Below are 12,284 nucleotides of genomic sequence, written 5' to 3'. Positions count from 1 at the left end.
AGAACTTTGTTATTTTTGAATAAAAAAAAAGTTTGTGTTTTTGTGATTTTTTTTTTCTTTTTTTTCTCTTTTTTCAAAGGAATCCATGCATTGTGGATCAGAATTTCTGCTGGCTACACTGGCTGAGTGTGGAAATCACCGATTTTCATAAGGATGAATCCTGACTGACATCAATTGCAAACTCCATTTTGAGGGCAGTATCGGAGTTTGGTGTATTTTTTTTCTTCTTTGCCATGTTTTACTTTTTTGTGTCCATCAATGTGCCTTTAATCTTTTAAAAGATACACCACAATACTAATGGCAGGTTCCATAGCTTTTTTTTTTTCCACTTGAATCAAATAGTTTTGACAGACAGAAAAAGATTTGTACCATTATTTCCTTCCTTAACAGCTACTATACTTTCTTGGACTTGATTTTCACTTGGGCGATTAAGAAGACATAGCTTGTTTTCTCTCACTCTCTGTCCCTCCTCTGTGTGTGCGTGTGTGTGTGTGTGTGTGTGTGTGTGTGTGTGTACAGGGCCAAACTTCAGGCTTATGGCTTGCAAAACATTCTCTTAATTTAATATAGAACAGAATTCAATGTTAGCAATATCACTAAAAACTGACCTTGTTTCTTCTTCTCATGTGTCACTGACACCTGGTGATATGAATGGCCCAGTGCCCACCTTCTACGATGTTTCTGGGCTTCCTGGTTAAGAAGCACAGAGGACCGGAGACTGACCGCTGTGCACACGGGTGGCCATGCCAAGGGCCTTCCAGGCAAGACCTGATGCCCCAGGCCACGGGTCTGGATCTGCTATGAGAGGAAAGGGCTCTCCCTTCTCCCTGATTGCCTTCTGCACACTCACTCAGTGAACCCACCCCGGAGGACACCCTAACCTTTGAGACCTAATGGTGGGGCCTGAGATGACTACTTTGCACAAATGCCTTCTAGGTGTCGAATGTGTGTTCATTCCCATGGCCTTCTTGCTGACATCCCTGCGGGATCAGCCACATGTTCCTGACAAGCTGGAGGAAGCAATGGTAATTTTGGCTTTTTCGGTTTTGTCTTCAGATAATGAAAAGCTTTTGTAAAACAGCTGAGTGTCAATATGAGTTCTATGGCTTCAATCTCCTTTAAAAATAAAATTCTTAAGGGTCCCAAACAAAGGAGGGGGGCAAAGTAAAAAAAAAAAAAAAAAAAAAAAAGGAAAGAAAAAGAAAGAAAACCAAACCAAAAAGAAAAAAAATAAATTGCTGATATTGCCACAAATCATTAGAAATCTCCTGACATGCTGAAACCAAATGGCCGTAAGTTCAAAACAAATCAGTGACTTGTTTTTAATTTTTTGTGGTTTCCTTTTGCTCTTTCTGCCCCTTTGCCGTCCGATTGGTGATGTTGTTCAGACAGGACCGAATCCCCGCTAAGTGCAGGAGGGACCCTGCGGCCTCCTTCATCTCCTCGTCGTCGCTTTCGGGGGGCTTCTCCGTGCGTCTCTTTTTGAGGGGCAGCGAGTCGCTGGGGACCTTCCTGGTCTTGGCGAGGTGTTGGCGCTTCTTGTGCTGCGCCGCGTGGCCGCCGTCCCCCGGCGCGTCCTTGGCCTCCCTCGGGCCGAGCTTCCTGTCGTCGTCCTCGGGCTCGCTGTGGCTCTCGTGGCTCTGGAAGCTGCCCTCGCTGCCCTCCTGGCTCCCCTTGGCGGCGAACTCGTAGTGGTCGTCGGCCGACGAGGAGGAGACCGAGTCGCTGGCGGGCGAGGCGCTGCGCGCGGCGGCGGCCTTGGCACTGCTGTAGTTGTGGTCCTCCTTGGGGTCCCCGCTGACCACGGGGGAGCCGCACGAGGGCTCGCTTTCAGTCCGCACCCGGCAGCCGGCGAGGCCGTTCCTGCAGGACAAGGGCACGGGGAGAGGGGACACGGGTTAGCCCCTCCGGGTACACGCGCACGCCCCGCGGCCCACCCAGGCCAGCCTGCCATTGCAAACGTCCCGGCGGCAGGTGGTTCTGCCTTTCAAACGGGGGGGGGGGTTCTGAACCCTGACGCCCGCCCCCCGCTCACCCCCACCCCCGGGACTGTCACTGTGCCGGGAGCCTGACAGCAGCCTCTGCCCACGCGGCACCGAGGAGGGGCGGCTGGTGGGCGAACAGGAGCGTGGCCGCCCGGCCCGCCACACCGCGGGGCAGACACTGCCAGGAAAGGCGCTGCGACTTCGGAGGGGACACCCCCTCTCTTCTGAGGCCGCCGCATTAGGAGCCTCTTGCCAGAAGACTCAGTCTGGTGCTCAGAGAGAGCTCCCTGTCCCGGGGTGACAACTGGTCACACGCGGTGCTTCCCTCATTCAACAGATGCTCACTGAGCACCTAACACAAAGGGCCCGGGGCACCCGCCGGGGGAATCAGACATGCACATTTTCACAAAGATGCTCACAGCCCCAAAGAGGAGCTGCTCGTGCTCAGGGCAGAGTCCCCGGCTCCCAGCCGGCTTCTCAGTGGGCGGCGCCGGCAGCGAGGTCTGGAGACGCCGGGTGACTTGACTCGACTCAGGCCACAGAGCAGACAAGCAGCTGAACCAAGGTCTGACCCTCCAGCTCGAGCCTTGCCACACGGTCAGCTTGCGGGGCGGGCTTTCCAGCACCCGCTCACCACCTCTCCTGCTCTTCCTTCCGCGGCCCGACAGCACCCAACACACCTCTGGCTGCTGGGCCAGGCCCTCCAGTCTGAGCAAGGGCTGGTCTCCCCTTGGCTCCTTATTTGCAAAGTGGGAAGGCTGGCCAGGCCCCTGCAGGAGTGGCTGGACTGTGGGGGCACAGGAGTCTGGATGGGCATCTGGCCTAAGGGGGGTGGTGGGGGTGGAGGCTTATTCCTGGGCAGGCTGTGCACTGCTTCTGTCCGTGTGGCAGTTGTATTTCTTAGTACCTGGCACACAGTAGGATTTGGAAACGGCAGCATCAGAGAGATGAGGTTGGCAGGAGTGGTTACTGGTAGCTGGAGGGGCCAGTGGGAGGGGACAAGGAAAAGGTCCCAGAAAGACCAAGCGTCTGACCTTGAACATGAGTGGAAGTTTCCAGCAGGGCGGAGAGCTGTTCTCTTGCACCACCAAGCATTTCTGAGACCTCTGGGGCACCGAGCACACTTTTCCTTTCTAGACAAGCCCAGCGGTAAGCACTCGGTGTCCAGTCCCTAGAGCCGCCGCCCACTGGCCTTATACGCTGCAGGCCACACGTCTCTGCTTCCCATTAGCGTGAGCTCCGCAGACCTGCCCAGGCACTGACAGTGCCCCAGGGGCTAGTGCTGAGCCAGGCGTGGAGTGGCCACACTGCAGACAGGCCGAGGAAGTGTGGAGTGGGAGGGTTCTGACCCCGACTCCTCTCTTGCCGTCAGGCAGCGTGGTCGTGACAGGCCCTCCCGGAGCAGCCTCATTTGCTCTTAGCCCCTGGGGGAGGAAGTTTATGGGAAGGAGGCACACAGCATGAGCTGAGAGCCCCCAGGGACAAGTTCTCACCGGCTTGCCTGTGAACACAGGCCTGAGCTCAGGGAATAGACTCCACGACATCTCTTCTACAGAAGACCTGTGCCTTGGCTCTGTCTCAAGTACATAAAAGTGGCCAGAAAAACATTCTATGAGGTGTTATCAAACATGAAACTTGGTAAATGTAATTAATTGTGTGGAAGCTACTGTTATTAAAGCAAATGAAAATGTAAAGCCTTGGGTAATGGTTCTCTTGATCTTTGTAGATTCAGGTAACGAGGGGGAAATACAAAAATAATACATCTATTCAACCAGCACCAAACAGCTTCAGAGTCAACCCAGATACACTCATGTGAGTAAACTGGGTTAGGGTTGGCTCTTAGAAAATCAGTTCATTTCTGACTTTTATTTTTAAGTAGCACTTAGGATTCCCTTCTCCACCATCGCTGAGCAGAAGAGGATGCCTCTCTAAACATATATGGGGAGTGAGGGAGGCCAGAGCAGGGAGGCCTGAGAGAAGTAAGGCCGTGTCACCAAACATGAATTCTCAGTGGGTCCAGGGCAAAGGTGCTCATTGCGCCTTTCTCTTTCCCTCAGGTTTACAATCTTTTATTTATATATATTTTTAAAGATCTATCCACTTACGCACACAAGAGCTGGGGTACAGGCCAGAGATGTGGGGGGCTGGGGGGGGGCTTAGAGGACCCACCAGAGACAGAGCGGGGAACAGAACGGGCAGACCGACCCAAGTACACTGCTGAGGGGAGCAGTAGGCCAGTCAGGAGAGGTCTGCTGTGCCGTGTGGGTAGCTCCCTGGCCGGCCGGGGATGGAACCTGTGCTGCAGAGGCTGCAGATCGCTTCATAGTGCAATGCTTAACCCCTTGTGCCACCAGGGAGGCCCAGGTTTACAACCTTTTAAAATAAGTTCGGGGTAGGGGTGTGGGAGAAATACCCTGAAACAAAAGCAAAGACAGAACATCTTCACTGCATTCTATCGCAAGAGGGGTCTGAGAACATCTCTGGGTCTGAGAACATCTCTGAAATAACTAAGCACGTGAGAGGTGCTGAAGATGCACCAGCACCAAACCTGACTTTCTTCTTAAAGCAACCACAGGAATGAAAGCACATCAGGAAAGAAAACCACCTCCAGAGGGCCTGAGCCAGCGCTGTGCCCAGCAGGGTCTCGGGCACTGGCCGGAGCTGCATTCCCCACCAACAGCGGCTCCAGAATGCACACCTGTCGGACACTGACAGGGCTCAACCATTTTACAGAAAAACCAACAGGAACTCAATGAGCCCAGGGATTTGTCCAAGGTGAGCTGCCTAGTGCTTGCCCCCTGTTCCAGTAGGAATGGAAAGAAGTTGACTGTGATGAAGACGGGAAATCAACACATCCGTTGACAATGTTTCTGGCTGAAAACATATAAGCAGGAGCAACTTCAGGGAGTTCAAATAAAACTTATGTTTTAAGTTTTAATGTATCTCTTTCCTGTGGGATACAGTGAGTTCTCCCTGAGCCTTTAGCCTGTGGGCTCATCATCCATAAATCACACACCAATCAGCAGCAAGTGACAAACTGTCAATTACGGGCACTTTGATGGAAGGTGGTGCCTGACTGGTCAAGCTGCACTGACTTGGCGTCCAGCTCCTCCCTCGGCAGGGCTTATCATCACGTAACAGTGTGATCCCTTAGAAAAGGGAGGTTCCAAGTTCCCTGCCCCACGCAAGGAAGGATGGAGCCGAGCAGCAAGGAGAAGCTAAAAAAGAGTGGAAAAAAGGAAGGGAAGGAAAGAAAAGAGGGTTAGAGAAGGCACGTGTAGCAGGAGACACATGAAGCAGCAGCTGCACCTGCTTTTCGGCCTTGGACTTGTACCGGGGACTTGGGAGACGTGTAAAGAGACACATGAAAGAGACAGAGACGTGGGAGAGGTCCCTGGGGAGGCTTATCTTGGCTTGGCTTTTGATTTTGCTCTTTTCTTCCAGACTTGCCTGGCACCTTCTGCCCTTTTCCTATGGGTCCCCACCAGAAGGTGCCTTAGGCTGTGGCAGCTTTCAGTCTTCAGTGGCCCCACTGTGGGCCAACAGTGTCTGGCTGGGCATTTACTCATGAGGGGTTGGGTAACTTTGGAGCTTCATAGGCAAGCTATTTTAACTACACTCTTTCTTTTCCTCTTCTTTATTACACAGCAGTTGTATTAGAATTCTTTTCCATCGAGGGTCTTACACACTAAGAGTATGTTTTGTCTTTATATGGTGGATGGCAGAATCCATTTAGAGCAGACAGGTTTGGGGTCCTGGCGTGCCCCCATTTTGCCCCCTAACAATCACAGGGCCCAAAGGCTTAAAAGAAACCAGTGACCCTGAATGTGCTGGGGGATGAATTTCTAACCACCTCTTCAAAAAGAATTCATTAAAATGAACATGTGATATATCTAAAATGTCTGTGATTTTTCAGCTTTAGCTGAATTGATAGATAACAATACCCACAATTACCATAGGTTAGCATAAATGAAAGCCACCTGATTTTACTAGGCCTCAACAAAACCATGTGCTATTAATTTCAACTAAAAATCTAGTATTCATTTTCTTGTCAAGGAGATGGGAAATATTGAACATAAAAGGTTCAGGTCAAGAACGAACAATGCTTGCAACTAACATGTGAAGGGATAGCTTCTGATTAGACATGGCCATTTTGCTGTCCTCTCGACCAGCTCCCTATTTATTCTGTTATATATAATTAGCCTATTTTGCCTCTACCTGACACCTGGGCACTGGGGTTCCCTCTAAAACTGATAGTTTTAAAACTAGAGGCTATCCTTTAATAAATCCTCCCAGGGGATCTATTGCAAAGTGCGAGAAAGAGGAGGAGTTACTGAAAGCTGTGCTGGAGCTGGAGCTAATGCAGAGCTTCTGCCTAAACCAGAGCTAGAAAGATGGACGAGGAGCGATGACTAGAGGCTCCCACTTCCAGCTGGATGGCAGAGAAGAACATGGATGGCATCCTTTAAAATATCCTGGATAAAGTACAGCAACATATTTTAAAGTCATTGCTGGGTTCACCAGAAAATAATGGGAATATGAGGCCCACAGGCACAGATGTACCAAAAGAACTTTACACACAGAAATGAAAAAGTAAAGAGAAAAGATCTGACATGTGAACATCAGGCAACCAAGACTGCCACTGTTTCTTTGGCGAAATGCTGACTAGTACTGGGAGCCAAGAGCCTGAACTTAGGATGATGGATTCTGGCCACTCCACCAGACTGTGCCCCTCAAAGGGGTTACAGTGGTTTTAAGTGTGTTGGCTCCCCAGACTCCCAGAAGACATTTAAAAGCAAATCTTCTTTTGAGGAAAGCAACCCTAATTTAGGCCATTAGGATTCCCACAGGTTAAGTTCAGGCAAATATTTAAGTAGGAGTTGATCATTTAAAATCACCAGGCACATCAGCAAACAGACCACTAAGAAACATGAATATGTAAAAATGCCATATCAAATGTTAGGACCCTAGAATTAGGACACTCCCAATAGGGTTCTAGGAGAAAGTAACCCCCACTGGTAGACATGGGGTAAATGGCAGCCTTACCTCAGTTACAGATGCAAAGGGAGGAAAGCAAAGCCTCCCTTGTTAATTCTTTTTTTTTTTTTTTGATTTATTTATTTACTTATACAGACAAGCACTGGGTACAGTCAGAAGCGCGGGAGGGTGAGAGAATTCACCAGAGCCAGAGTGGGGAGCAGAGCAGGCAGAAGGACTGAAGTACACTGCTGAGGGGAGCAGCGGGCGGCAGGAGAGGTCTGCGCGCCATGTGGGATCCTCCTCCGGTGGCCGGGGAGCAGCCGGGGATCGAACTGGCGCTGCAGAGACTGCGGGCAGCTTTGCAACCCAGCACTCAACCGCTGTGCCATGGGGGAGGCCCTCCCTTGTTAATTCTTAACCATAGCCTGGAGTCTAGGGGTATGAGGCTAGGATTCTCTGTGTGGTTCAAAAGACCTCAAGCTAAATTTAGTTTAAGTTGCCTGATGGTGCCTACTAGAAGAAAATACACTCTTTCTAGAAGAACATACTTTAAACCCAGGACATAAAAAATTACCACAGATAGTAAGGTTTCAAGGAATATAGACTCATAATAAAAAAATCATTAAATGCAAAAGAAATAAGCCACCATAAGCAAGAGACAACAGAAAAAAAGAAACTATAGAATTTGAATTGCAAAGTCTGCAAATATTGAAATAACTAGGTATAGAATGTAAAGTATGTATAAAGAAATAAGATGGAACTGAAAAATATTAGAAGTAATAGATTATTAAGGCCAAACAGACTGATTTTGAAAGCATCAAAGAGAACTGTTACAGATGAAAGAATCCCTGAAATTAAAAAACTCAATGTGGCTGAAAGAGAAAAGTGAGTGAAAAAAGTTAATGAAATGGAAGATAGATCTGAAGATATAAAATATACAGCAGAAACAAAGAGGTGGAATTATAGAAGAAATTTGAGCAATGTGGAACATAGTAAGAAGATCCAAGTAAATCTGACTGACGTTCTAGAGTGAGAAGGAAAAATGGGCAAGTTCTAATGCCTGAACAGAGAATTTTCTAGTTTGATGAATGGTGCCAATCTTTAGATTCTTAGAAAGTCAACAATTTCATAGGGGATAAATAAAAAGTGCTTATCTATACACAGCATAGTCAAACTATAGAGCATTTAAAAAAAGGAGATGATTTAAAAGAGAGAAGATTTAAAAGTAGCAAATGAAAAATATACCACCTAAAGAGGAGTATTAATTAAGATAAAAGAAATGAAATTGATGAAAGTGGAATAATATTGTCAAAGTGAGAGAGAGAAAAATTACTGTCAACCTAGAATTGTATATCCAGTAACATTATCTTCTAAGAATGAAGGCAAAATATATTTTCAGACAAGAAGTCAGTGTTTTAACTGAAAGCAGATACTTGCTACATGAACTTTTAAAGAATGTATTTCACAAAAAAAGGGAAAATGATTGTAAATAAAAGAAGGTCTGAGATATGAGAGAAAATGATAAGCAAAAATGTAATCAAGTACTGACTTAACAATACAACAAAATAATAATAAATAAGTGACCTGAAAAAGGTAATTGAGGGGTCACCCTGGTGGTGCAGGGGTTAAAGTCTCAGCACCATCACGCTATCACCAGCCACTGCGGCATGAATTCGATCCCCGACCAGGGAGCTAACCCACATGGCGCAGCAGACCTCTCCTGACTCGCCCGCTGCTTCCCTCAGCACTGTTTTCGGTCCATCTGCCTGTTCTGCTCCCCACTCTGTCTCTGGCCTTGACCCCTCGGTCCCTACACCCCAGTTCTTGTATGCATAAATAAATAACAATGAATCTTTAAAAAAAGAAAAAAAAAAGAAAAAGGTAACTGAAATCGAATCACAGTGCTGGATAAATGCAGCATCTCATTTGTGAGGTAAAGAGAATAGACATTAAAGCAATTTAAGGGCTTTGTATTGATCAGGAGGCTAAAGCCATTGATTAAGTTTAGACATTTTAAAATATTCATGTTAAAAGTTTTAGGGCCAACAGTGAAAGAAAAGAAATATAAAACCTGAAAAACCATTACAAGGAAAAAAAAGGAAAGAAGAGTGGGAGAATCTTGATCAATTTAAAAAAAGGAAAAAGAATCTGGAAAAAGTGGGACAAAGAAAAATATAAGATGATAGAAATAAATCTAAATGTGCCAATAAAAATGGGCAGAAAATTCTCGTTGTAAATACATTTACACAGATTTCAAAAATCCATATGCTATTTACAAGAGACTAGTCTAAAACATAAGGACAAAGAAAGGTTGAAAGTAAAAGGTGGGGGCCCCCTGGTGGCGCAAGGGGTTAAGCACCACACTATGAAGCAATCCACAGCCTCTGCAACACCAGTGAGTTTGATCCCCGGGGGGTCAGAGAGAAACCCACATGGTGCAGCAGACCTCTCCTGTCTCGCCTGCTGCTCCCCTCAGCAGTGTATTTCAGTCATTCTGCCTGTTCCGTTCTCTACTCTGTCTCTGGTGAATCCTCTCACCCCCTGCATCTCTGGCCTGTACAAGCGCTTGTATGCATAAATAAATAAATCTTAAAAAAAAAAAAGTAAAAGGTGGGAAATGTTGTGTTATGCCATGCTGGGGTAGCTACAGTGAAAAAAAGTAAGATACACTGTTAGGGGAAAAAATCACTATGAAAGTCATTAAATTTTCATAAAGGCTCACCTTACAGGAAAACAAAAGCAGTTTTTAAACATGATACAACAGATACCCAATAATATATACACCCCTAATTGTAAACGCTACAAGGACAAACAATAAAATTCACATTGTAATGGTGAATTTTAGTATATCATATTCAGTATTCAATCGATCAAGTGTGCTCTCTCTCTCCCGTGCATCACATATACACAAGGTTAATATGTAGAAGATTTGGTCTAATGGATATATACCAAACATATGCTAATAATGTAGAAAGCATATTATTTTAAGGTATACATTTGACAAGCACGAGACCATATAGCAAAACTCCACGAATTTCAAAGAAGCAGTATCTTATGGTTCACTTCTCTGACCACAATGCAATGTAATTAGTAGTCAATATTGAAGATGCAACTACAAACAAAAGTAAGAGACAGCTGCTTTCTTGTAGGATTTTAACTTTAAAAATATACTTCTAAAAATACCTATGGGTCCAAGAAATCAAAATGGAAATTAGAAAATACTGAGTTGTCAAAAATAAAGAAAATAAAAGATATCAAAACTTGTGGGATGCAACTAAGCAGCAGTTTGAAGGATATTACAGCCTAAAGCTTTTATAGAAAAAACAAAAAGGTTTAAAGTAAAAGTAAACAGCCCAGAGGAAGAAAAAAAGAATAAAATCAAAGAAAGATAGGAAATTATAAGGAAAATAGCAGAAATCAATGAAGCATAGATACAAAATAGAGGTAATCAAAAAACCCAGAAGTTGATTCTTTGAGAGATATAAAAAGACTATGCCAAGATTAAACAAAAAGATGAGAAAATTAAATAAGGCATAAAAGGGGGCATAAGTATAGAAATATTTAGAAAAATGACATATTATGAAAACTTGAAGGCAATATAGAAAACTTAGGAGAAATGGACAAATTCCTACAGTTGCCAAAATGAACTAAAACAAATAAAAAGTGAGTATCATTAAAAATTGTCAATAGTTAAAGTAATAACCCAAAGAAAACACAGCCCCAGAGAGTTTTGCAAGCAAGTGCTACCAAATATTAAGCTACAGATAACTCCAATCATACATAGTCTTTTAGAGAGTTTAATTAACTCAGTTTACAAGAATAATGTAATTTTTGGCACTAAAACTAGATAAAGATAGCACTAGAGAAACCTGAGGCAAGGTCAAAAATGTAAAAATCCATTCATAGAATATTAGTTCACCAATTCTAGCAACGTGTACAATGTATAATGTATCATAGGCAAGTACATTCAGAAATGTAAATTTTGTGTAAAACTAGGGAACTTAAAATGTAACTCATCTTAGCAAAACAATGAAAGAAAAATTGAACAGTTACTTAAAGAATGTAAAGACTTTTAAATGAAATTTAACAATCATATTTATGATAATATCATGGAAAGTAGGAATAGAAAAAAATTTTGTGATAATAAAGTGTATTCCTCCCCAACCTGTAACAAACATCCTACCAAAATGAGAGAGGATAACATAGCTCCTTTCAAAACAAGAAACAACACAAAGATGTCATTATCATTACTTTTATTCAGAGGTCCTGAACTGTGCAATGAAAGATGGGAAAAAAGATACAAAAATTAGAAAGAAAAAAAACAACATTACGTATAGGAGGTAAATTACTAGAGTTAGTAGGGCCATTTATTTAGCAAGGTTGCTGGGGGGGAAAAATATATACAAATAATTAACTCCAGATGAATTATAGATGTAAATGTGAATGGAAAAACTTAAAAAGAACTTTCAGAAAAAACTCTAACTATACAATCTTGGAGTAGAGATTTTTGTTTTAGGATACCAGTTTAAAAAAAATTAAGCAGCATGAAAATTAAGAACTTCTGTTCATCAAAGATATTATTATGGAGAGTAAAATGACCATTGACAAATTTAGAAAAGCAATTTGTAACATATGCTATCAATAAAGTGTTAGTATGCATAATAGACAAGAAATGCCTACAATGATCAGAAGGGGAAAAAAAGAGAAGTAACCCAGTAGTAAAAGGAGCAAAATGTTGAAGAGGTCATCCATCAAAGAACACATTCAAAAAGGCATTTTTTAACAAAAACCATCATAAGCTCACACTATGGAATATTATGCAGTCATGAAAATGACTTAATCATGACATGCAACAAAACAAAATTAATGATTTAAAAAAAAAAAGCAAGTTAAGTGCTAAAGATGGAGCTTCCATATGATCTAGCAATTCCACTCCTAGGTATTTACCCAAAGGACACAGAAACATTAATTCAAAAGGGCACCTGCACCCCTATGTTTTTAGCAGCACTATTTACAATAGCTAAGCTATGAAAAACAACCCAACTGCCCAAAAATAGATGACTGGATCAAGAAGATGTGGTACATATACACAATGGAATATTACTCAGCAATCAAAAAAGATAAACTCATGCAATTTGCAACAACATGGATGGAAGGGATCATGCTCAGCAAAGTAAGCCAGAAAGAAAAAGAAAAATAATGGATGGTCTCACTCATAGCAGGAATTTAGAACACCTAAATAAGGGAACAGGCAAAAGACTAATTATAATAAAGTAAAAAATTAAAATCAACAAGCAACTATAATCCAGACACACACTA

The 12,284-nt window shown here is 43.7% G+C and overlaps 1 protein-coding gene across 2 annotated transcripts in view; it reads right to left on the bottom strand.

Annotated features, from left to right (window-relative positions):
* Positions 1 to 1,038: 1,038 nt before the first annotated feature.
* The window catches only part of FOXN3 (forkhead box N3), a gene marked incomplete at its 5' end in the record, with an annotated part of 204,506 nt that continues 193,260 nt past the window's right edge, over positions 1,039 to 12,284 (bottom strand). For both annotated transcript variants that reach the window (XM_084240662.1, XM_084240663.1), the window contains one exon: positions 1,039 to 1,863. In XM_084240662.1, coding sequence (XP_084096788.1) covers positions 1,323 to 1,863 — 541 coding nt within the window. In that variant the 3' untranslated portion in view covers positions 1,039 to 1,322. The remainder of the gene's footprint in view (positions 1,864 to 12,284) is intronic.

This window comes from Talpa europaea, assembly GCF_964194135.1.
Source record: "Talpa europaea genome assembly, chromosome: 8".
Taxonomy (NCBI): domain Eukaryota; kingdom Metazoa; phylum Chordata; class Mammalia; order Eulipotyphla; family Talpidae; genus Talpa; species Talpa europaea.
Note: the sequence above shows the minus strand (reverse complement) of the source record. Positions and strands in the feature narration are given on the sequence as shown.